Source organism: Dendrobates tinctorius, unplaced genomic scaffold, assembly GCF_039654945.1.
Source record: "Dendrobates tinctorius isolate UK_male_01 unplaced genomic scaffold, ASM3965494v1 ptg000384l, whole genome shotgun sequence".
In the NCBI taxonomy this organism is placed as follows: Eukaryota; Metazoa; Chordata; class Amphibia; order Anura; family Dendrobatidae; genus Dendrobates; species Dendrobates tinctorius.
In genome coordinates this window covers 1,797,552-1,819,285 of record NW_027362050.1, presented here as the reverse complement: position 1 = coordinate 1,819,285, position 21,734 = coordinate 1,797,552, and the positions used below count along the sequence as shown (strand labels likewise).

The 21,734-nt window shown below is 43.4% G+C and overlaps 1 protein-coding gene across 1 annotated transcript; it reads right to left on the bottom strand.

The window, feature by feature from the left end:
* Positions 1-412: 412 nt before the first annotated feature.
* Positions 413-21,500, bottom strand: OVOL1 (ovo like transcriptional repressor 1). Its single transcript, XM_073563285.1, has 4 exons — positions 20,883-21,500; positions 17,568-17,740; positions 16,977-17,151; positions 413-1,996 (listed from the first exon to the last, which is right to left on the bottom strand). Exons 1-4 carry the CDS (start codon positions 20,980-20,982, stop codon positions 1,677-1,679), a joined length of 768 nt encoding a protein of 255 aa, XP_073419386.1. The 5' UTR covers positions 20,983-21,500; the 3' UTR covers positions 413-1,676.
* Between the last annotated feature and the right edge of the window lie 234 nt (positions 21,501-21,734).

The window sequence follows — 21,734 nt, the reverse complement described above, 5'->3', positions numbered from 1 at the left end:
GTGGTTTTCATTTTCAACTGAAAATAAAGGTACTATACAACGCAGCAGAAACTGCTGCGGATCCGCAAGGCCAAAAACGGTGCGGTTCCGCAGCAGAATCCGCAGCGTGCACGCACCCTTAATATTTCATGTATTATTTTTTTTAAACAAATTCAGTAATAACATTCTGCTGAAGAGAAATAGTACTGCATGTCGTGCTAAAATGATGGAAACCCAAAGGACCCCTTTATCGTCAGCGGAGTCCCATCGTGTGCCGTTGGTGTCCTTAATGAGAATGATCCGTCATTATACTTTCAACTATTAACCATTGTATGTAGATATTAAATGGACTACAGAGACCATTTATCATTGTTTTTACGCCAAAATTCTTTGCAAATTTTAACACGTAATTGTCATAAATGCCTAAGCCAAATTTATCAATGTTTTACACCATTTATTGCACTGTTAGAATACTTACACTGAAAAATTAAAAACTTTTGATGAGGAATACGACATTTATGATTACTTTTTTTTTACATAAGTCATAAAGCATTTAATCAAAAAAAGTGCTGAGCAAATATTTACACTTATGGTGTAAATCTTTTTCCCCCCCATGCATGAAAAGTTTTGCAATTTGTGCAACAGTTAATGCCTTTGTCTCAGGCTCTTATCTAACATTGGGCAGTGTACGAAGCTGAAAAAAGGTGCACTAAAGATTTGACGCATAATACGTCAGTTTTGGTTAACGTGGTTTGCAATACTGTATACGGTGACAGCTTACCTTGACATGTGGAATGTATTGGTCCTTTAAATTTATAAGGACTCTACTAGTGAAGAGTGAGCATGCTCGGGTGCCGAGTGTCTTCGGCATGCTCAAAAAATGTTCAATTCCCCGCTGTTCGACAGCTGCAACACATGCAGGGATTGTCTAACAAACAGACTATTCCTGCATGTGTTGCGGCTGTCGAACAGCCGCGAGGACTCAAACATAATTTTTGAGCACGCCGAAGACACTCGATTAGCACCCAAGCATGCTCAGACAACACCTTAACCAAGCACATTCACTCAGCTCTACTCTTTACACCACTCCACAAAAAAAACAAAACAATAGGCATTCTGGATGCATATGCTTTTTTTTAATACATTAGGTGCTTTTCTCCCTGTGCATAAACCTAAAAAAATATTTATTTTTGTGAGGCAGAAATCATAGTCAAAGTGTGGTCTTGCCTCATTCTGCTATGCTCTACCAACTTTTTAGAAAAGTTGTTAGAAAAAGTCTCAAATTATTAGAGACCTAATTTGTGACATCTTTATAGCAAAAAAAAGAAAATTGTCAGGGCAGTGATAAAGGTTTCCCACTATTTCTAATACTTATTCACTCCATTTTTCAGCGCTTGTAGTGTTTTCCTGGCTGGATATGCTCCCTGGTGGACTAGCGGTTACAGGGAATGTCAACTGATGGATCATCTAGAGAATGAATCTCTTCCTTGTGGTCATTACTATAGAATAATTGATTTTATTTTTCACTCATGGAGAACTATAGTAGTAGATATTGGCCAACAGTTTAGTGCATACAGGCTTATGTATTCTGGAAGGTTAGTGGGCTCTTTGACGTGGCATGGGTTGTTTAATTCGCATGCTTGGCAGTAAGTGCTGGCAGATGTAGTTCTTTGAAATGACGCCCCATTAATAATGTCTTATAAGGAGTGGCTGGGACTACTACACAGGAGGTGACTGCCGTGCAGCAGGGTGTTGACCCCACCGTGTAATGCCACCGCCAGCTTCTTGGTGGCACGTTGGATTAAGGCACTGTCGGGATGCTGGTGTTGCAGGTGATGTAGGTGGCTCTCCTGGCTGTCGGCTGTGTATCCACAGTCTTCACACACATACAGCTTGGTCCTCCTCTCCTTGTAGGCATAATTTTGTTGTATTCCGTGGATCTTCTTCAGATGGGACTCCAAAGAGCAGCGCTGGGTGAAGGCTTTGTCACAAAGGTGGCACTTGTAAGGGCGGACTCCTATAAAGAAGGAAATGGAGAGTTGTTTTCGACATTTTGGATGTATTTTTCAAATCAAGTCACAATGGTATAAATTTCATTTACAGGATACAGTTGTGGCCAAAAGTATTGACACCCCTGCAATTCTGTGAGATAATACTCAGTTTCTTCCTGAAAATGATTGCAAACACAAATTCCTTGTTATTATTATCTTCATTTAATTTGTCTTAAATGAAAAAACACAAAAAGAAGTGCCCTAAAGCCAAATTGGATATAATTCCACACCAAACATAAAAAAGAGGGTGGACAAAAGTATTGGCACTGTTCGAAAAATCATGTGATGCTTCTCTAATTTGTGTAATTAACAGCACCTGTAACTTACCTGTGGCACCTAACAGGTGTTGGCAATAACTAAATCACACTTGCAGCCAGCTGACATGGCTTAAAGTTGACTCAACCTCTGTCCTGTGTCCTTGTGTGTACCACATTGAGCATGGAGAAAAGAAAGAAGACCAAAGAACTGTCTGAGGACTTGAGAAACCAAATTGTGAGGAAGCATGTGCAATCTCAAGGCTACAAGTCAATCTCCAAAGACCTGAATGTTCCTGTGTCTACCATATGTAGTGTCATCAAGAAGTTTAAAGCCCATGGCACTGTAGCTAACCTCCCTAGATGTGGACGGAAAAGAAAAATTGACAAGAGATTTCAACGCAAGATTATGCGGATGTTGGATAAAGAACCTCGACTAACATCCAAACAAGTTCAAGCTGCCCTGCAGTCCGAGGGTACAACAGTGTCAACCCGTACTATCCGTCGGCGTCTGAATGAAAAGGGACTGTATGGTAGGAGACCCAGGAAGACCCCACTTCTTACCCCGAGACATAAAAAAGCCAGGCTGGAGTTTGCCAAAACTTACCTGAAAAAGCCTAAAACGTTTTGGAAGAATGTTCTCTGGTCAGATGAGACAGAAGTAGAGCTTTTTGGGCAAAGGCATCAACATAGAGTTTACAGGAGAAAAAAGAGGCAATCAAAGAAAAGAACACGGTCCCTACAGTCAAACATGGCGGAGGTTCCCTGATGTTTTGGGGTTGCTTTGCTGTCTCTGGCACTGAAATGCTTGACCGTGTGCATGGCATTATGAAGTCTGAAGACTACCAACAAATTTTGCAGCATAATGTAGGGCCGTGTGAGAAAGCTGGGTCTCCCTCAGAGGTCATGGGTCTTCCAGCAGGACAATGACCCAAAACACACTTCAAAAAGCACTAGAAAATGGTTTGAGAGAAAGCACTGGAGACTTCTAAGGTGGCCAGCAATAAGTCCAGACCTGAATCCCATAGAACACCTGTGGAGAGATCTAAAAATGGCAGTTTGGAGAAGGCACCCTTCTAATATCAGGGACCTGGAGCAGTTTGCCAAAGTAGAATGGTCTAAAATTCCAGCAGAGCATTGTAAGAAACTCATTGATGGTTACCGGAAGCGGTTGGTCGCAGTTATTTTGGCTAAAGGTTGTGCAACCAAGTATTAGGCTGAGGGTGCCAATATTTTTGTCTGGCCCATTTTTTGGAGTTTTGTGTGAAATGATCAATGTTTTGCTTTTTGCTTCATTCTTTTTTGTGTTTTTTCATTAAGACAAATTAAATGAAGATAATAATACCAAAGAATTTGATGCAATCATTTTCAGGAAGCAACTGTGTATTATCTGACAGAATTGCAGGGGTGTCAATACTTTTGGCCACAACTGTATGTACACTCCCTGCGTCAGGATCTGGATTAGTTCTTGGGTTGAGTTTCCAGCAGAATCAGAAAATGTTCTATTTAAATCAGTTTTGTTTTTTTGTTTTTTTCAAATCTTTGGAATTTTTATTCATGATCTTTATTTAAAAGAAATGAAATTGACTATATTGCAAATTTCAAGCTGGCCGTCAGGCTTTTTTTTTTATTTTTATTTTTTTTTAGTCTCATACTTCTTGCCCTTTCAGGAAGAGTTTTCATTAGGCTCATTATCAGAGGCAATATTATAATTTTAAGAAGAAACACCTCTCACAATAAGTGATTTCACAGCTCACCTGCTCCCCTTCCCTTCACAGTGACATTTTCACACGCTCATTAGATGCCTCAATACAAAAGATAAGGTCAGGATCTGACCGCTGTGGTTAATGTACATGTGCAATTCCTAAACGAACAGGAAGTTAAAGTGTGTGTGTGTAAAAAAAAAAAAAGCGACAGCGGCCGGCATGAAAATGGCAAGATTTCTATTTTTAAATTTTTTTTCATACAGATTGTGATATGGAAGAAAACATTGACAAAAAATACACATTTAACACAAAAAAATGATTTAAATAATGTAATTTTCTGATGATAGATTGCCTTTGATAGGCAGACAGGAAACTTCAATATTTCCTGAAAATTCGATCATTTTGCAGTTGAATAGGTTATTGTGGAGTTCATACAGGATGCCGCCCCTCATCTCAAAGACTTAGTCGCCAACCTGTTTACACACGCCTGGATCGTAGGCAGCCATAGTTTTATTACGTGGGGATTTTAGTTGCGCTAATGATGTCTTTTTAAAGAGTAACCGTGGTTTTAATTTTCATTTACTAAATTGATAATACATGCAAAAATAAGCATCTTTTTAATATATCTTGTCAGAGAAATTTTCTTGATTCATCTGGATTGATCATGGGTAAAATTTGTCTGGTAAATACAGATTTTCCTATTACTGAGATAGATGACAGTTGGTGCTTTACAAATATATGATGAGGGGAAAGGAGGAGATAGAAGTTGACATATTCTGCTACAGTTACCGTTCTCCATAGAACCTTATGAGCACCAACTGTCATCTATCTCAGTAATGGGAAAATCTATATTCACTGAAGACAGATTTTACCTTTGAACTGAGAATATTGAAAATAAATGATCAGTCCAGGAGGAGAAAGAAGCAGATTTTTGTAATAAGATATAAAGTTTCGTATTTTCACTTATACTATTGATTTTGGGGGGGGGGATGAAGGGTAATTTGAAACCATTGTGGCAGCTACAGTTTACAATATTGCAATCATATAATCCCTTTAAAAATATGAAACTTCAATAAGTTGAGATAAAAAAAAAAAACCCTAGTACAATAACGCAATTAACAAACTCTATACCATAATAACCTGCGATAGCCCTACACTAGCCTGCTATCCCTTCCTGACAGTGGAGGTTGGCACCCTAAAAGATACGATTTGGCTCCCCCACTCCGCGGCGGCTGTCCCAGACTCGCCCTAAATGACCCTTATAAACTACAGGTGGGAAAACAATAAGCAAATAAAAGAGATGAAAGATAGTGCTTCATATAATACACAGCCTATTAATGTACAATATATAAAAGACAGGCTATTACATGTAAACATAGAGAAACCTCTTGTATAACCAATAGATCGCAGCAAGTCTTGTCTTTATGGGTATTAATAGACCACAGAAAATATAGATTCCATAAGCTACCAGTAGATAGTGGCAGACATGTCTTCTTGGGTATTAATAGACTACAGAAAACATAGATTCCAAATGCATTATCAAATAAAGCCAAAAAAACTCTCTGCAGTAAAATCAGACAAGCACAGACAAGAGGTAAAAAATAGCGTGGTTCAATAAAGGAACATCAGAATTATATCCATATTGGTTCCCATAGAAGGCAATGGATGATACCTATTGCCAAAAGAAAAAAAAATTATAGAAACAGCTGGGGGTTAAGCCAAACTTAGCTTCCAGCCTCGACGCGTCAAGGCTGGAAGGTTAACCCTCAGCTGTTTCTATAATTTGTTTTTCTTTTGGCAATAGGTATCATCCATTGCCTTCTATGGGAACCAATATGGATATAATTCTGATGTTTTAACAAGTATAAAAAAAATACAAAAGTATAACAAAAATGATAACATGTACCATGTATATAAAATGTTTCAATATCTCTATGTATCTCCTATATCTGGATAGATATTAAAAGTTATATATAGATATTGCATAAAGTAATAAAACTGAAAAAAAATTAACAAGTGTAAAAAAAAATCTGTCTAGTGTCTATTTTTTTTCCTTATTATTATTATTATTTATTTTTTTTAATTTTTTTTTATTCTTGTTAAAAGGCATAGTGGCTCTCACAGGGAAAGCTATGTTAACTAAATCCCCCCCAAATTGCAGAATTGCGTTTTTTTTCATTCAGAAACTATTTGTGTTTCTTACATTTAATGGGGTTGTCTGGGCTTTCTGTATAATTTGTGTGTACCTAGGATGCAGAATGCTTACAGTTTGTAGTCTACTCCCTGTTAGCATTCTGCATGGTGTCCTAGGTATCACACTTATTCTGGGGAGCAGCTGTCTGGTGATTTTGGAGGAGCTGCTCACTCACCCACTAGAGTATTCCTATCTTCATCCATCCCTCATCCATCCATACACACATCCCTATAGACTGGGGTTCTGCAGCAGCTGAAGGGTATTATAAGGTATATATGTAGATATACACACATACACTATAGACTTCACAGTACTCTTATTTCAGGGGTAATATGGAAACGTGACGCTCTGTCATTGTGGATGTGATGTGGGAACACGTGACACTCTGTCACCACTATGGTGTGATGTGGGAACACGTGACACTCTGTCACCACTATGGTGTGATGTGGGGACACGTGACGCTCTGTCACCACTATGGTGTGATGTGTGGGACACGTGACGCTCTGTCACCACTGTGGATGTGATGTGGGGGACACGTGACGCTCTGTCACCACTGTGGATGTGATGTGGGGGACACGTGACGCTCTGTCACCACTGTGGATGTGATGTGGGGACATGTGATGCTCTGTCACCACTGTTGATGTGATGTGGGGGACACGTGACGCTCTGTCACCACTGTAGATGTGATGTGGGGACACGTGACTCTGTCACCACTATGGTGTGATGTGGGGACACGTGACGCTCTGTCACCACTGTGGATGTGATGTGGGGACACGTGACGCTCTGTCACCACTGTGGATGTGATGTGGGGACACGTGACGCTCTGTCACCACTGTGGATGTGATGTGTGGGACACGTGACGCTCTGTCACCACTGTGGATGTGATGTGGGGGACTCGTGACGCTCTGTCACCACTGTGGATGTGATGTGGGGGACACGTGACGCTCTGTCACCACTGTGGATGTGATGTGGGGACACGTGATGCTCTGTCACCACTGTGGATGTGATGTGGGGGACACGTGACGCTCTGTCACCACTGTGGATGTGATGTGGGGACACGTGACTCTGTCACCACTGTGGATGTGATGTGGGGACACGTGACACTCTGTCACGACTATGGTGTGATGTGGGGACACGTGACGCTCTGTCACCACCGTGGATGTGATGTGGGGACACGTGACGCTCTGTCACCACTGTGGATGTGATGTGGGGACACGTGACGCTCTGTCACCACTGTCGATGTGATGTGGGGACACGTGATGCTCTGTCACCACTGTGGATGTGATGTGGGGGACATGTGACGCTCTGTCACCACTGTGGATGTGATGTGAGGACACGTGACACTGTCACCACTGTGGATGTGATGTGGGGACACGTGACGCACTGTCACCACTGTGGATGTGATGTGGGGGGACACGTGACGCTCTGTCACCACTGTGGATGTGATGTGGGGACACGTGACACTCTGTCACCACTATGGTGTGATGTGGGGACACGTGACGCTCTGTCACCACCGTGGATGTGATGTGGGGACACGTGACGCTCTGTCACCACTGTGGATGTGATGTGGGGACACGTGACGCTCTGTCACCACTGTGGATGTGATGTGGGGGACATGTGAGGCTCTGTCACCACTGTGGATGTGATGTGGGGACACGTGACGCTCTGTCACCACTGTGGATGTGATGTGGGGGACATGTGACGGTCTGTCACCACTGTGGATGTGATGTGGGAACATGTGATGCTCTGTCACCACTGTGGATGTGATGTGGGGAACACGTGACGCTCTGTCACCACTGTGGATGTGATGTGTGGGACACATGACGCTCTGTCACCACTGTAGTGTGATGTGGGGACACGTGACGCTCTGTCACCACTATGGTGTGATGTGGGGACACGTGACGCTCTGTCACCACTGTGGATGTGATGTGGGGACACGTGACACTCTGTCACCACTATGGTGTGATGTGGGGACACGTGACGCTCTGTCACCACCGTGGATGTGATGTGGGGACACGTGACGCTCTGTCACCACTGTGGATGTGATGTGGGGGACATGTGACGCTCTGTCACCACTGTGGATGTGATGTGGGGACACGTGACGCTCTGTCACCACTATGGTGTGATGTGGGGACACGTGACGCTCTGTCACCACTGTGGATGTGATGTGTGGGACACGTGACGCTCTGTCACCACTGTGGTGTGATGTGGGGACACGTGACGCTCTGTCACCACTATGGTGTGATGTGGGGACACGTGACGCTCTGTCACCACTATGGTGTGATGTGGGGACACGTGACGCTCTGTCACCACTGTGGATGTGATGTGGGGGACACGTGATGCTCTGTCACCACTGTGGATGTGATGTGGGGACACGTGATGCTCTGTCACCACTGTGGATGTGATGTGGGGGACACGTGACGCTCTGTCACCACTGTGGATGTGATGTGGGAACACGTGACGCTCTGTCACCACTGTGGATGTGATGTGGGGAACACGTGACGCTCTGTCACCACTATGGATGTGATGTGGGGAACACGTGACGCTCTATCACCACTGTGGATGTGATGTGTGGGACACGTGACGCTCTGTCACCACTGTGGATGTGATGTTGGGGACATGTGACGCTCTGTCACCACTGTGGATGTGATGTGGGGACACGTGACGCTCTGTCACCACTATGGTGTGATGTGGGGACACGTGACGCTCTGTCACCACTATGGTGTGATGTGGGGTCACGTGACGCTCTGTCACCACTATGGTGTGATGTGGGGACACGTGACGCTCTGTCACCACTGTGGATGTGATGTGGGGGACACGTGATGCTCTGTCACCACTGTGGATGTGATGTGGGGACACGTGATGCTCTGTCACCACTGTGGATGTGATGTGGGGGACACGTGACGCTCTGTCACCACTGTGGATGTGATGTGGGAACACGTGACGCTCTGTCACCACTGTGGATGTGATGTGGGGAACACGTGACGCTCTGTCACCACTATGGATGTGATGTGGGGAACACGTGACGCTCTATCACCACTGTGGATGTGATGTGTGGGACACGTGACGCTCTGTCACCACTGTGGATGTGATGTGGGGACACGTGACGCTCTGTCACCACTGTGGATGTGATGTGGGGACATGTGAAGGTCTGTCACCACTGTGGATGTGATGTGGGGACACGTGACGCTCTGTCACCACTGTGGATGTGATGTGGGAACACGTGACACTCTGTCACCACTGTGGATGTGATGTGGGGGACATGTGAAGGTCTGTCACCACTGTGGATGTGATGTGGGAACACGTGACGCTCTGTCACCACTGTGGATGTGATGTGGGGGACATGTGAAGGTCTGTCACCACTGTGGATGTGATGTGGGAACACGTGACGCTCTGTCACCACTGTGGATGTGATGTGGGGACATATGAAGGTCTGTCACCACTATGGATGTGATGTGGGGAACACGTGACGCTCTGTCACCACTGTGGATGTGATGTGGGAACACGTGACGCTCTGTCACCACTGTGGATGTGATGTGGGGACACGTGACGCTCTGTCACCACTGTGGATGTGATGTGGGGAACACGTGACACTCTGTCACCACTCTGGATGTGATGTGGGGACACGTGACGCTCTGTCACCACTGTGGATGTGATGTGGGGACACGTGACGCTCTGTCACCACTGTGGATGTGATGTGTGGGACACGTGACGCTCTGTCACCACTGTGGATGTGATGTGGGGAACACGTGATGCTCTCACCACTATGGTGTGATGTGTGGGACACGTGACGCTCTGTCACCACTGTGGATGTGATGTGGGGACACGTGATGCTCTGTCACCACTGTGGATGTGATGTGGGGACATGTGAAGGTCTGTCACCACTGTGGATGTGATGTGGGGACACGTGACGCTCTGTCACCACTGTGGATGTGATGTGGGAACACGTGACGCTCTGTCACCACTGTGGATGTGATGTGGGAACACGTGACGCTCTGTCACCACTGTGGATGTGATGTGGGGAACACGTGACGCTCTGTCACCACTATGGATGTGATGTGGGGAACACGTGACGCTCTATTACCACTGTGGATGTGATGTGTGGGACACGTGACGCTCTGTCACCACTGTGGATGTGATGTGGGGACACGTGACGCTCTGTCACCACTGTGGATGTGATGTGGGGACATGTGAAGGTCTGTTACCACTGTGGATGTGATGTGGGGACACGTGACGCTCTGTCACCACTGTGGATGTGATGTGGGAACACGTGACACTCTGTCACCACTGTGGATGTGATGTGGGGGACATGTGAAGGTCTGTCACCACTGTGGATGTGATGTGGGAACACGTGACGCTCTGTCACCACTGTGGATGTGATGTGGGGGACATGTGAAGGTCTGTCACCACTGTGGATGTGATGTGGGAACACGTGACGCTCTGTCACCACTGTGGATGTGATGTGGGGACATATGAAGGTCTGTCACCACTATGGATGTGATGTGGGGAACACGTGACGCTCTGTCACCACTGTGGATGTGATGTGGGAACACGTGACGCTCTGTCACCACTGTGGATGTGATGTGTGGGACACGTGACGCTCTGTCACCACTGTGGATGTGATGTGGGGAACACGTGATGCTCTCACCACTATGGTGTGATGTGTGGGACACGTGACGCTCTGTCACCACTGTGGATGTGATGTGGGGACACGTGATGCTCTGTCACCACTGTGGATGTGATGTGGGGACATGTGAAGGTCTGTCACCACTGTGGATGTGATGTGGGGACACGTGACGCTCTGTCACCACTGTGGATGTGATGTGGGAACACGTGACGCTCTGTCACCACTGTGGATGTGATGTGGGGACATGTGAAGGTCTGTCACCACTATGGATGTGATGTGGGGAACACGTGACGCTCTGTCACCACTGTGGATGTGATGTGGGAACACGTGACGCTCTGTCACCACTGTGGATGTGATGTGGGGGACATGTGAAGGTCTGTCACCACTGTGGATGTGATGTGGGAACACGTGACGCTCTGTCACCACTGTGGATGTGATGTGGGGACATGTGAAGGTCTGTCACCACTGTGGATGTGATGTGGGGACACGTGACGCTCTGTCACCACTGTGGATGTGATGTGGGGGACATGTGAAGGTCTGTCACCACTGTGGATGTGATGTGGGGGACATGTGAAGGTCTGTCACCACTGTGGATGTGATGTGGGAACACGTGACGCTCTGTCACCACTGTGGATGTGATGTGGGGGACACGTGAAGGTCTGTCACCACTGTGGATGTGATGTGGGGACACGTGACGCTCTGTCACCACTGTGGATGTGATGTGGGGACACGTGACGCTCTGTCACCACTGTGGATGTGATGTGGGGACACGTGACGCTCTGTCACCACTGTGGATGTGATGTGGGGACACGTGACGCTCTGTCACCACTGTGCATGTGATGTGGGGACACGTGACGCTCTGTCACCACTGTGCATGTGATGTGGGGACACGTGACGCTCTGTCACCACATTGGATGTGATGTGGAGTGCAGTGATTGTGCTGCTCTGTTATTTTCAATGCTGGAGTGAGGACTGGTCAGCGCTGGGGCAGGTTACTGACAGCCACTGAGGCAGGGTGGTGACAGCTCTGGCTGTGAGGTTAGATAATAAAGCACAGGGAGCTGTCATGTTTGGTAGAGCTGCAGGTAAATAAAGTGGGTGCAGGGAATGAAGTGAAATTCATGAGGGACAAAATGCAGAAACAAAAAATAAAATGTATAGGGGTGTTGTATATCACATTACAGCACAGATTAGCGTAAAAAAATTTGGATTTCGGCATTGGACAATCTCTTTAAGGACCTGATTCATCATACTTTTGAAAAAAATTTAAATCACTTTTCTTTCTTTTTCTTGTGGTATTAACTGGTGCTTTACCTGCAATAATCAATATGGCAGAAGTGTTTGATGAATTTTGCATAAAAATAAAAAAAAATGCTCTCTTTTTGCATTTAACATGTTTGGTGACTTTTTAATGTAATAAAATGGTGATGAATTTGCACTAAGATTTCAAACATACATAAAACCAGGGCTGCGGAGTCGGAGTCAGTATAAAATGGACCGACTCCGACTAGTAAAATGTATAATAAATTGGGTACAGTAGTTCAATGCAGAATGTGCTGAATATTTTTTCATAGGAATTTGGGAAAGTTATGAAATGCCCTATAAATGGCTGTTCTATTCCTGATCTAAGGCTACATTCACACAGAGCGTTTTTGCTGCGTTTTTTTGTGGATACGTTTCTCAGCTGCAAAAGCAGATCAGATTTTTAAAAAACCGCATCACCTGAAAGGTTTTTGAGCTCATAGATAATGTTTTCAATAGCAAAAGCAGATTAGAAATCTGCTCTATCCATATCTGTCTATCCATATCTTATCTGTACCAGAACGAATGAAAGCCGGATAGCACACAGACTAAAGGCCCTTTTACATTTAGCGATCCGACCAGCGATCCGACCAGCGATCCGACCCGGTCAGGATCGCTGGTGCATCGCTAAATGATCGCTATTGAGCTTCCACACAGGAAGATCTCACAGCGATGCAGCGCACGATACTTACCTTTCACATACAGCGATCCTGACTTCCTCCTGCCCGCGTCCAGCGTCGCTCGTCGCACACAGCAGGAAGCCCAGCAGGAAGCAGACGACGAGAAATGGAGCCGCCCGATCTCGCGCGATCAGTGATGGACAGCGGGGGAGCCGGTCTGAGGTAAGTATCACACATAGCGATACCGCTAGCAATATCGCTATAACGTCACAAAACCGGTGACGTTTTAGCGATATTGCTAGCGATATCGCTTAGTGTAAAACCCCCTTAACACTTCCTGCCAGGCAAAGGAGGAGGAAAGAGCGTCTCAAACATCATTAACAAGATATTTTGTAAGTTACTGTAAGGCTGTGTTCCCACGTAGCGATTTTTAAGCGTTTTTGCTGCGATTTTCGGCGCGAAAACGTTTAAAAATCGTGTACAGAACACCCCCCATTCATTCCTATGGCATTCCGCACATGCTGTGCTAATGCCGCGCTTTTTTCCGCAGCGGAATCACATCGGGGAAAAAATCGCAGCATGCTCATTTTGTGCGGAATCGCAAAGAATTGCCGCGATTCCGCACCCATAGGAATGCATGATAATCGCTTACTTCCTGCATGTGGCTATGCCCACCATGCGGGAAGTTAAGCGTCTCATGTGCGGTTGGTACCCACGGTGTGGAGGAGAGGAGACTGTCCTCCAGGCCCTGGGTACCATACCCCTGTAAAAAAAGAATAAAAAAATCGGGGTATATTTACCTTCCGGAGTCCCGCGCTGCATTCCTGGCCTAAGCGTTCCCAGTAATGCCTTGCGGCACGGTCCAGTGATGACGTAGTCTCGCGTCACTCTGGCGGTCTCGTGAGATCGCTATAGCAACGTGAGACTACGTCATCACAGGTCTCGCAAGGCATTACTGGGAACGCTGTGGCCCGGGAATGCAGCGCGGGACGCCGGAAGGTAAATATACCCCGATTTTTTAATTTTTTTTAGCATTCTAACATTCTATCTTTTACTATTGATGCCGCATAGGCGGCCTCAATAGTAAAAACCTGCTCACACTTGTCAAACACTATGTTTGACGAGTGTGACCAACCTGTCAATCACTTTCCAAGCGATGCTTCAAATCGCTTGGAAAGTGCTTGAATATCGCACACGAAAATCGCGGCAAAATCGCGATCATAATCGCGGTAAAATTGGGGTAAAAACGCGCGATTTCTGGGAAGGAGTCCGGTTTTTGGAAAGTATTAGAAAATTAGTGATTGAAGAAGCCCTTAAACAAAAGGAAGATCTTAAAAAAACTCTCAAAAGACGCTTCATGTTTCTTAAAATGGACGCCTGCACACGTTACAGAGTGAACTATTTTGCCATCAACATTCGATATGTTTGTGACAACAAAAATTGTTACCAACACGTTGGCAGTAAAAGATACTAAAGCTCATCACAGCAGCCAGTTTCTCCAGCCCTTAGTGGAAAAAGTTCTGCAAGATTACGAACTCAAAAAAGAACAGGTTCTTGCTATTGTAACGGACAATGCTTCAAATATAAGTACAATTACACTGACGAATGAGAGTAATGAACAACAGCTAGAGGAACATTTAGGATTCAGTATGTTTGAGATGGAAGGCCACAGTGCTGTTCATGTAACTGAGGGACAAACAGATATTACTACAGAAGAACAGCAAAATTATACTGTAGAAATAGATGATCTTATTGAAGCTGCTTCAAAACACTTTCCTATTCATCACATGCGCTGTGTTGTGCACACGCTGCAGCTGGCAATAAGAGATAGTCTGCAAGAGGGACATGCTGGAAATCTGATTGGAAAAGTGAGGAAATTGGTTATTGCCACAAGAACCCCTAAAATTGATTCCATCTTGAAGAGACGTGCTGGGAAAGGGCAATTATTGATCAACTAAAACCGTTTCTTATAGATATGGCGAACCCTTAGGTAACCCTAAATGAAGGTCAATGGACACAGGTGGCTGAATTGAAGGAATTGCTTAATCACCCATTTACTGTGACTAAAAAATTACAAGCTGAGGATTTAACTCCTGGCATTTTCATAAGGGAGTGGAAGAACTTGCTATTTTGCTGTTTAATCGCAGATGGGATTTCTGCTTCAATGAAACGGAGAGAGACACAGCTATTGGAAAATAAAATTTTTCTGGCAGCTGTTTATGTGGACCCAAGTCATCGTATATTGCTTGATGATCAACAGCTTACTAAAGGAAAAGAAGCTCTGACTGAGGTAGCAGTTAGGAAGAGTGGCCTACAGGAGGACTGCCAGGCGCAAGAGGACTCGGGTCCTGACAGTGCTACTGCTGCCATATCTTCATCCTCATCAGATGAGTCGTTTGACTTTGACAAGTATTTGGATGACATGGAGCAGGCAAAGCGTCTCCTATAGCAGCAGATTGACCATATTTCAGCAAAATGTTTCACTTGCTCTCAAAGAAATAGAAAAATTCAACCGTTCATCAAAACTGACTGTGCATGAGGCAATTCCTTTATACTTGGAAATTGTTAGAGATGTTCCCATGTGGTTACGGCTTTGCCTCCAACCCAAGTTACTGTAGAAATTTTGTTCTCTGGCCTTAAAATTATTAGGTCAGATTTGAGGTCATCTATGAAGGAGGATCTGATGGAGGCAATTCTATTTCTTAGAACAAATTCATAGACTGCACAAATGTTATTTAGTATGTTTTTGTTGAAAACTGTTTTTTGCCACTTATAGTTTATTACATAGTGATATATATAATCACACACTATATATATATAATCGATATTACATAGTGTATTACATGTTTACAATTTATTACAGTTTTTTGTGTTCTAAAGTTGTATTCCAATAGATATTATGTTCTATCTAAATATCTTGATTATTGGATCATAAAAATGATTTAATGTCTGATGTTCACATTGTACTAGAATAAATTTTTCACTTAAATATAAGCAATATATGTGGGAGTCGGAGTTGGAGTCGGTGTAAGGGAAATTGAGGAGTCGGAGTCGCAGGTTTGGCTTACCGACTCCACAGCCCTGCATAAAACCCAATCCCATCCCATTTTTTTTTGAATGAATGAATCAGCTGAAAGCATCTGGAAACCCCAAACTACGTCCACAATGATGAACATTCCAAAAAAATATACTGCCATTAGAAATACAACTTAGCCCACAAAAAAAGAAAAAAATCATATTAAACAAAAAAAAAATGCTAAAAAAAGTTGTGGCTGTTGGAAAGTTTGGGATAAAATTAGATTTTAAAATTAGATTTAATGCAAGCCATCAATTTTGTAATCACGATCCCTAGGTGGTGCTAGAGCGCTGGTAATATCCTTTTCTTGCTTTTTTTTTTTTTTTTTTGTGGTCACTAATATATATAAAAATTAAACAGAATCATCGACCACTAGATGGCTCCACTGATCCACAAGTTTATTCCAAAAGAACAAAAATTAGCAAAAGCGCCCCCTAGTGGCTCTAATATCATATTCAATAGGATGATATCCAGCCATTGCCGCAAGAACATTACCTGAAGTTTGGTAAATATTGTTTCTGGAGTCATAAGTGACATCAGGATGCACGGCCACATTGGTTGGGTTGTCTATGCTTCTCAGGAAATGATGTTAAACTTTTCGGACAACTTAACTTAAAGGAATTCCTGGGAAAATCGAAGTATTGATACGTTACCGGTCTGACCCCCAGAACCACTATGAACTGTTGAATTAGGGATATGTAGCTCTCTGATGAGTGCAGTCACCTGTACTACTTATAGTACTATTTATACATAATTTCTGAAAAGCTCTGTGGAATTAATAGTGCTATATAAATGAGTAAAATAAATAAAGTAATGTACCCGAGGTTTGTGTGACGTTAACGCTGTACCCGAGGTCCCTGTGGAGCTAACAGTGATATAAGTGCTGAGTTGTGCTTACAGTTTATGTCCGTGGCGCTACATTAAGTTAACTGCAACCATTAAGCGCCTATGCCTTGCATGAAAAATTGCAACCATCAAGTGTTTTGTGCGAAGGAACAAAGTTAAAATCCTGTTTTAGCCAATACAGTCTGCAATATTTTTTTTAATTAGGAACCCTCGGCCACGTGCAGACAAAATATTTGTTCTCCCAAACAACTGGTCCAGCAGTATAACATCCAAATTCTGTGCCACTGCCACCTCATGGGTCTCCGCCTTTGCCCTCCTCACCTGTATGGGTGCGCACGTGTCTCTTTAGGTCAAAGGTGTCGTTGAATCCTTTCCCGCAGTGCTCACACCGGTGTCTCTTCACCTCGCTGTGACACTTCATATGACGGTTCAGCATCCTTTGATACGAGAAGCTCTTGTCGCACAGCGTGCAGTGAAACGGCACCTTCTGTTCTTCCTGTTATGATATTGAAGTCCTAATCAGCATGGAGAGCGCATTATCGAAAGGTGACGTCTCAAAAACCAGACTAAGATGTCTACAGTATGTGAGGCAAAAATTAGGATATTCAAAAAAATAAATGTAACATCTTAAGAGCTGAAATCACAATTCTGCTTGCTTATATTGGAAACGGTCAACAAGCTGGCTGACAGACAGTTCTACCAGCTTATACTTGCCATACATATGAAAAGGAACATCAGATAACTGATATATAACACTTTCCAGATTGATAATTACCAGACATTAAGATACCAAGCAAAGAAGGGCGATTACAGCTCTGAAGCCCACAAAATTGTGAATGCAACTCTGGACTATTATAGAGACTATAACTCAGGACCACTTTGAAATAAGCAATGCATTTAGTAACAAGATACCTGGGGTGAAAGTCTCATCTCCGAAGTTGGAGACGATTTAGCAGAGTTCCTCTGTTCCTCTTCATAGGTTAAATGTTTTGCCACGCAGCGCAGGTGAGGGAGAGACAGATCGAGAGCCACCTCATTATCGTACTCAGGTCCGGCATCTTTCTGGGGTACATATTCCAAAGTAACTGTATTGGGATATACAGACAGAGTCAGGAATATTATAAAAGCAGAGCGGTACTTAAAGGGGAGCTCTTACCAACACAATCCCTTTTAATTTGTACACTTAAGAAATTATAGAGATGCCCCATGCAATAAGCCACTCAAGAAAAGCACTTCCACTCCAGTGGACACCATACACCCACATGTTACAGGTGGTAACCTATTCATTTGAATTGCTGCCATGTATTACTACTTTTCTTTTTGGCGGAACATCTGTCCAAAAGGAACTTTGTCCTGAAATTCCAGCAGATCAATGTAGGTTATAGAAGCCCTCACCTGTAGCGATCGCAATCAGCTGATTACTGCACCAATTTGTGTTTAAAAAGGGTTGTACTTTATTAATTATCTCATTACAGAACCATTATTACGGATCTGGCCTCATTCATTCAACCATTGCAGCATTAGCGAGTTGAGTTGATGGCAATAAGACCCGACTTGCAGTTGTCATTTCAGCACATCCAAAAGGTCATGGCCCTGCGCTCGTTCATCAGGTTCTTCTACCTCAAACTATTTTTTTTTTAATAACTTCGCTTTAAGCACTTTAAGAAACGTTTCATCTTTATGAAAGGTAGAAGACCCCTCCATCAGATATTATACATCCTCCAACAAACTCCATTTGGCGTGACCAGGTACATTTCTCCAGGAGCCCACCTAAAGCACATGAGTCCATCACAATGTTTGAGCCAATGGTGACCACCTAAAGCACATGAGTCCATCACAATGTTTGAGCCAATGGTGACCACCTAAAGCACATGAGTCCATCACAATGTTTGAGCCAATGGTGACCACCTAAAGCACATGAGTCCTTCACAATGTTTGAGACAATGGAGACCACCTAAAGCACATGAGTCCTTCACAATGTTTGAGCCAATGGTGATGTGTTGTTCATCCCTCTACCCAATACTTCTCACCAGGAGCGTAATTATAGTTGGCAGAGTGGTTGCGTTCAACCTGGACACAGGAACCTAAGGCTTTTGAAAGGTCCTTTTGGGCCACATGTGAAGACTCGTGATAGTCGGGGACTCTGTTGGAGATTTTGCATTGGGTCCACAAGCTTGAAGTTACGCCAGTGTTTGAAACATCAGTTTTGTGCGTAAAACCTAGTCTATGCAGCCCCTAACAAAGAGCTCTGGTGGGCACTAAGACCCCAAGGGATTGTGATTTAGATATTCAAAAAATTTGTAAAAAAGTAATTTTTACATAGTGCCTATATCAGCCCTTGATAGTCCTGTCGTGCTGACCACAGGTGATTATAACTGATGGAGGTCCTACCGATCATGAGTCTTATGTCTTCTTACAAACTGAGTGGTAACAACCATGTCTTTTCGATGTCTTTGGAGATCATACCTCTGCCTCTCTTTTCCTGTGAACAATGGAGATTGTTCAATCTCTCTATTATTGTGAACACAAAAAGTTGATGTCCTACCCATCATTTGGACGCCCCACTATTATACATTTATTACCTATCCGGTTAATGTTACTGGTGTGACAACCCATTTTAATAGTAAAACAGTTTTTAGCTGCAATAATGTTGAAAACTGTGCCGAATAATGTCGTAGTTTTAACAACTCGTAAGACCACCCTAAATTTTGCTCAAGTTCTACATCCCACCAGGTCTAATTTGGGTTTTCTCCGTTCTTCTGCAGGTATAACTGATTCAAGCGTATTAACTTCTAATTTGTATTGTTTGTATAACATTCAACTTTGCATTGAGGTGTTGCAGTTTTCTTGATTTTGGTTCTCATGTGATGCGGAGAGGGAAACATCCGGGAGTATGTTTGCATTTTATCATGATATTATACTAATGAAGTGGACATATGCAAAGGTAAACTACATGACATTTCACAGCTCTGCTGTTTTTGCTCCTTGATGGAATTTTTGGTGTGTGATTATTAAAGTTACCTTTTAGTCGCCGGGCGTAAAAGTGCAACTGGCGGTCTAAAGAGGAATTAGGCTGCATTCACACCTTACAGAGATACATAAATTTTACTTACATAACCAAAAAGTCCCAAATTAGAATGATGGAATATTGAGAAATACATAGAGATGGAAAAATGAAAGAAAAATAAAAGCAGCACTTTTAATACTTGAGAAAGACTGAGTTGAAACGCCGCATGAGCTGATTAAAATCCGGTTTCTCACCATGTAACTTTGGAGCGCTACCCCAATTTTGGAGATTTCTAAACAAATACATAGATACATAGGTTGAAAAAAAAAAAAAAAGACGCAGGTCTATCAAGTTCAACCTTTTTCGATCAGTGTTTTGCAATACCGGTCTAAGAACAAGATTGATTTTGTGCAAAGGATGGATCCGGTACCTAAAATCTGCACATGTCACCAGAATGATCTTTTTGACTCTCATGGTTTCCCTATGGTTTTTGTATGAGCGTTTATCATTTTACTAGATAATATTAACTAAATGTAGGATCAGGCAGGAACACTTTACATCAACATCCAACATTGTTCTAGTTCTTATTACACAAGTAACCAACCTTGATTTTTTTTTATTATAAAAGTGGTAAAACAGCTTGTCAGGAGGTGCCATAGTTCAGGTTCTTCTCCAGTTATGTAATGGTATTTTTAATTGGCGGGAATAATATAATCTGCAGCGTTCTTGCTGTAAATATCTGAAGTTTGTTGGACCCCATTATAAGTCAATAAAATCCATCAGCAAATGTAAAGGGTTATTTCACCAAAAATGCAGTTATTCCCTATATCTGTAGGTTAGGAAATAACTTGCACATCATTGGGGGTCTGACCACTGGGACCATCAGTGATCCCAAGAACGGGGCTCTGGAGTCCAGTACTGAATGGACATGTTCCATTTATTGTCTATGGGACCGATGAAAATAGGTGTGCATAGAGTTCAGCAACCCTATAGAGCAGAGGTCATGTATGTGCATAGGAAAGGGACACAGAGACCCATTATTGATATTTCAGAGACCCAAACTTGCGATCACTGGAGTCTGAACCCTTATGATCAGTAAAGTTATCCCCTATCCTGCAGATTGGAGATAACTTTATTATTTTTGGGAATAACCCTTTAATCAATTGGAAAGAAAGCCTAAAGGTTATAATAAAATATGATGGCAATAAAAGATGATTCACCTGGAATGTACATCTCCCCTCTGTCCTCATCAGGTACTTCACCCCACTTTCTCTTCCAACTTCCCAAACTGGACTTCTTCACCAGAAAAGCCCTGGGCATCTTGTCTAGTTTGTATTTCCAAAGTGTGTAGAGAGGATGAATCCTAATTTTCTTGAAATACCATTAGGTGGAATGTTCTCCAAAAGCAAAATACAATTGATGGACATAAAATGTTAAAATTGGAAAGCAATATCAAAAGATATTGTTAGAGTTGTCCAGGAACCTCTTTCAAGATGGAGCAATTTGAAAATGAGAGGTCCACTTTGTCCTGTTGTTGAGTATCCAGTGTTTCTTGGATGATGATGGAACTTCACTGTGTCTATGACCAAAGATGAAGAACCAACTCAAGAAAATGACAAGTCCATGGATGACAGATTTGACGTCTCTTTGTATAAGCCGAAGATAAGTCTAGGGGTTTTTTAATGAGCCGTGAAAAACCAGATTTGTCCTATTTGATCTCCGGAATGTCTGCTTAGGTGAGCATCAAAAACCTCTAGAAGTCTTCAGAATGATTGCTCTTCTAAAGGTGGAATATACATGGATGAAGCGTGAGTGTCTTCTGCAAAGGAACCAATTGTGAAATAACGGTGGGGGGAGGATCCTCTGTATTATTTTTTTTTTTCATCATCATCTTTCAACCTGCTGAACCGGTTTTAGAACCGCTTGGAGTGAGGTGGAAACGCTTCAGGGAGGAGATGAAGATTGGTAAGGTGGGGACATGGCTTCTGGGTGGGAGAAAGAAAGGACCCACACCCTGACCTGCACATACATTACCACATGAAAATCAGGTAGCTCTTGTTAGGAGTATGTGC

What these genes read in the sequence shown, in the direction of transcription:
- OVOL1 (XM_073563285.1), bottom strand. Translation starts at nt 20,982, where the DNA reads ATGCCCAGGGCTTTTCTGGTGAAGAAGTCCAGTTTGGGAAGTTGGAAG. An exon ending in AGGGGAGATGTACATTCCAG is followed by an intron (nt 17,741 to 20,882) that starts GTGAATCATCTT and finishes ATCCCAATACAG; the next exon opens with TTACTTTGGAATATGTACCC. An exon ending in ACACGTGCGCACCCATACAG is followed by an intron (nt 1,997 to 16,976) that starts GTGAGGAGGGCA and finishes CCTTCTTTATAG; the next exon opens with GAGTCCGCCCTTACAAGTGC.